At 39.2% G+C, this 4,465-nt stretch overlaps 1 protein-coding gene across 1 annotated transcript; it reads right to left on the minus strand.

The window, feature by feature from the left end:
- Window positions 1-1,516: 1,516 nt before the first annotated feature.
- Window positions 1,517-4,181, minus strand: LOC146971150 (uncharacterized). The gene is made up of 4 exons (XM_085803807.1): window positions 4,143-4,181; window positions 3,936-4,017; window positions 3,577-3,826; window positions 1,517-3,118 (listed from the first exon to the last, which is right to left on the minus strand). Exons 3-4 carry the CDS (start codon window positions 3,808-3,810, stop codon window positions 1,778-1,780), a joined length of 1,575 nt encoding a protein of 524 aa, XP_085659933.1. The 5' UTR covers window positions 3,811-3,826; window positions 3,936-4,017; window positions 4,143-4,181; the 3' UTR covers window positions 1,517-1,777.
- Between the last annotated feature and the right edge of the window lie 284 nt (window positions 4,182-4,465).

Here is a 4,465-nt window from a genome sequence, read left to right on the forward strand (position 1 = left end):
ATTTTAAGAGAGTTAATGTCAGAACAACTCTGAAAAGTATGTGCATAACAGTCTGTGGGGTGCAAATGTGGAATGGTCTGGAGAATGAACTCAAAAATAGCACAACTATAAAACTGTTAAAATATATATGAAGAGTTCATTTGCAAAAGCAGATAACTCCGTTTTTAAAAGATTAATGTTTCTAAAAATATATGAGAATGAGGAAAAGCAGGGTGGAGGTCTTGTCTTATTGAGTATGGATGATGGAGTAGTGATAAAGGGGTGGGAACTGACTGTTAAATTGTTTGGGACTTGTTTTTTAGGACACTACAATGTGTTACTTATTTTATATGACCTTTTTTTCTCTCTTTCTTTATCTTTTTTTAATATGTTCAAAATAAAGACTAATCAAATCAAATCAAAAACATTGCTCTACATTTAGTGCAGCCTCCTTATTCTTTCTCTGCACACTTGGATCATTTCCCTAAACTATAGAGCTACATGGCGACACCTCCTTTTTACCATTACCATCATCTTACACACATATTCTGATGTGATGCTATTACTCGTCTGTTCTGAAATGTGAAGTTAAAGTGATGGGTCTTCGGTCGTAGCGCTGTTTTGTTTGGGTTTACAAAAACGTATCATAAGTGCACTCTTCCGACTTTCTGGCACCAACCCCTTCTCTCTCTTGTTAAATAGCTCCAGCAGGATAATCAATCCTTGCCAAAATAATTTATAGTGTGTAAAATAACTTAGCTGGTCTGGCCCCATTGTTAGGCATTCAGTGTGGTTTCTTGTCAGGCATATCCCACCAGCTTTGGGGTCAATGAATGAGGTTACTTGAAAAGTAAAGGAAGTTTGAAGAAGGTTAGTGAGGACTCTGATTTCTTATTTCCATCTTTAATGCTGGAAGAGAAAAACAATAACAACACTTAATGATAAATGTCTGTCAAGCTGATTCAATCCTCTGTTGTTAGTGTGTCAATATATTTTATTAGGTATTGTTTTATCCATCAAGTCATCACAACTTTTTGCTGGTATGAGTGTAAAAACTTTTTTACTATGCAAACATTTTAGGCACAGAACAAGAAGTGGTAATGTTCAGATATAAAAACTGCATCTGGGGTAGAGGTGCATAGTGATAGAGAGAATATATGTTGACTTATTTGGTGTAACAACACAAACTAAATTCTATTCACCTCCATTGTAATGTCATAAATCTCATTGACACATTCCTCTGGACAACTAAGAAATGTATTACGCATTACTCTGGCAGCTGCTCGGCTTTGTGGTCCTTTATAACTGGCTGTAAACAGAAAAGCAGCTGAAACATTTTACAGCCCTGCTGTCATAAAAATGTTAAAACACACAGACAACTCTTTCTGAGGATAAATGGCTCACACATACATCACCCCAAAAGACAAACTGTTCGACGTACAGACAAGGTACATTTACCTGTTATCTCAGCATATACTGTATATGACCAGCTTTCAGTCAGATTATACATCAACCAACTAGTTTTATGAAGGACGCATACAGCAGACAGGCACACAGTCACTTCACATCTGTTGTGTTTACTTTTATCCAGTCTGATGAGCCCGTGGTGGTGGAGACAACAGTGAACAAAATTCATATGCATGTACTTCTCTAAACATTAAGAAGCAATAAAATCTACTTCAGTCTTAGTGAATATGTTGTATCTTAGAAGTCTAGTTGTATATAAACGCACACATCATATTGCTTATTCCTTTTCACATGAGTTGAAACCCACTTTATTCTTAGACTTCTTGAACCTTCACACCTCTAGATTTCTTCTTGGTCTCCCCCTGCGCTTGCCTGAGCTCGTCCCACTGCTCTGGCTTCTGGGTCTCTTTCTCTTTTGGTCTTTTGGGTCAAAATCAGAGTCATTGTCAGAATGTTTTTGTTGTCCACGTGATTTTGATGTGCTCTTCAACGCATCGTTGCTTTCTTCCCCTTCTTCCCCTTCCTCCACCTCCTCCTCTCCCTCCTCTTCCTCCTCTTCCTCCTCTGTTGAATCAGCCGGCTCGTCTTCTCTTTCTGCGCCTCTGCGTTGCTTTCTTTTTGACTTCCGTGCGCCCCGTTTAGTCTTAGTGTTTGAATCTGAACCTTCTAGTTGAGGATCCAAGTTCCCTGATGGATCGCTCTTAGGCCTACCTTTGGGTCTGCCTGTGCTTCTCTTCTTCGTCTTTTTAGGTACACCTTGTTGCTCCTCCTGCGCCTCATTTTCTGCATCCTGTTCCTCCTCCCTGTTGTCAACCTCTGAGTCTGTGCTTCTCATCTTCTCTCTCTTCTCTTTACCCCCGGATGTGTGGTAACGCTGCACATGACTCTTCAAGCTCACATTGTGATTGAAGCACTTGTCACAGTGTTGACACTTAAAAGGCCTCTCCCCCGTGTGCAGACGCATGTGAGATTTGAGGTGACTCGGCTGGTTGAAGCCTCGATCGCACACCTGACACTTGTACGGTTTCTCACCCGTGTGCACAGCCATATGTCTCTGAAGGGAAAGTTCCCAGACAAATTCTTTCCCACAGATGTCACATTTTAACTGTTTGGGGCCTCTGTGTTCCTCCAGGTGGATTCTACGTTCTTTATTTGAGGCAAATGTCTCTGAGCAGTCTGGACATTTATAGGGTTTTCCTTCAGTTATGTGGATCTGCTCATGATTGATTTTGTCCACTTTTGTTTTGAATGTAGTCAGGCAGAATTTGCATGAATACTCATAGTTTTCATTGTGGACCCTGGCATGGGAATTTACAGCAACCTCACTAACACACCTCTTGCCACAAATGTTGCAGGAATAGGGCTTAACTTTGTGCTCACATGTGTGAGGCCACCGTTTACTGTAAAACTTACCACAGTCTGTGCAGAGCACATTATTTTTGCGGGTGTATCCACAGCAACTGTCATTTTGCTCATCTTCTCCTTCTCCTTCTTCATCTTCATCTTCATCGTCATCGTCGTCCTCAGTTCCTTCATCATGTTCTACCCGTAGCAGTCTAGTTGGAAACAAAACCGTTCTTGGTTTCCAGTCCTCATCTGAGTCCACCTTTCCCTGACCCTGATCACTGGATTCCTCCGATTCATTCATGGGCTCACTCTCCTCAGACGGTTCCTGTGAAACATACAGTGGGAAGAATTAGTAGGAATAAAATGTTACCTTATTTTCATCATCATTATTATTTGATAACATCAAACACAGACTTTAAATCAAAATCAAAATCAGAATTACTTGAAGAATTTCCCTGGGGATCAATAAAGATTAAGATTAAGATTAAGATGCTTTATTGTATGACATACAATGACAATAAAGCATCTTAATCTTAATCTTAATCTTTATTGATCCCCAGAGGGAAATTCTTAAAAGAGTGATGCAACACAAAAAATAATGGAAACCAGCAAAAAAGAAAGTACACAGCAGAAAAACAGTAGAAGAAATCAGGAGCATTTGTAACAGGCTGCACACGAGTTGATGCATGTGCACTTACTGAGCGTTTATGTGTTTATTTTCTTTTGAAGCTTACTTGGGTAAAAATGTAAATCAATCTGAAAAGCAGCAAACTCATGTCTTACCTCTACAGTTACTTCTGTGCCTTCTGTTGGGACTTGCACTTCAGCTGCTGGGACAGTGGCATTGACCAGGCTTTTCCACTGGTTTCTGTACTCACACTGCTGGCACTGTTGGTTCAAGACAATAAGCATGCCATGGATAACCTTCTCCACCTTTACTTTTGATCCACACAAAGGACACTTGGTTTTCAACAGCTGGATCAGGAGTTTTTCATTGACAACATACTTCCCCTTCATCTGAACAAGTGTAATTCTGTAAGGGAAAAAAACAAAACATATTGTATTACCACAAACCTGGTATCAAAAGGTTATTAAATATAGAAGAAAGCAAAAATGTAAAACTCAAATGGAAGAAAACATACTTTTCTGTTAAACTATTATTGACATTTTTTGGTTGGATCTGAACAGAAGCATCTGGAGTACTGGTCGGGGCCTCCGTGGCATCTACAAATAAAATACAAAGAACACATGAGAAAACACTTCACTGTAATTCATTTGTGATGACACATCACATTTCTAACAGACTAATGTAAGTCCTGATTCTTCAGAAAATTAATTTGAGGGATCACCTGTTTTAAGCTGAGAAGCAACCTCTTGGGTTTCCAGAGACACCTAAACAAAGCAACAAAAAGGACAAGGTCATACCTGAACAACAGTAACATAGTTACAGAACACCATATATTTACAGTATGTGGAAAAATGTGAGTCTTATACAGTATAAGACTCACATTTTGTGTATAATGTATAATGTGTGTAATGTATAATACAATAAGTACAATATTACAGGAGCACGGTATGATAGTCTTAGGTTGACTTAGGTAGTTAACTGCCTAAGACTGCAGACACTGAATGATACATGATATGGATTAACAGTAGTTAATCCACTTTGCAT

The sequence above is a fragment of the Trachurus japonicus genome, chromosome 17, assembly GCF_045865225.1.
Source record: "Trachurus japonicus isolate A0001 chromosome 17, Traja_1.0".
Taxonomy (NCBI): Eukaryota; Metazoa; Chordata; class Actinopteri; order Carangiformes; family Carangidae; genus Trachurus; species Trachurus japonicus.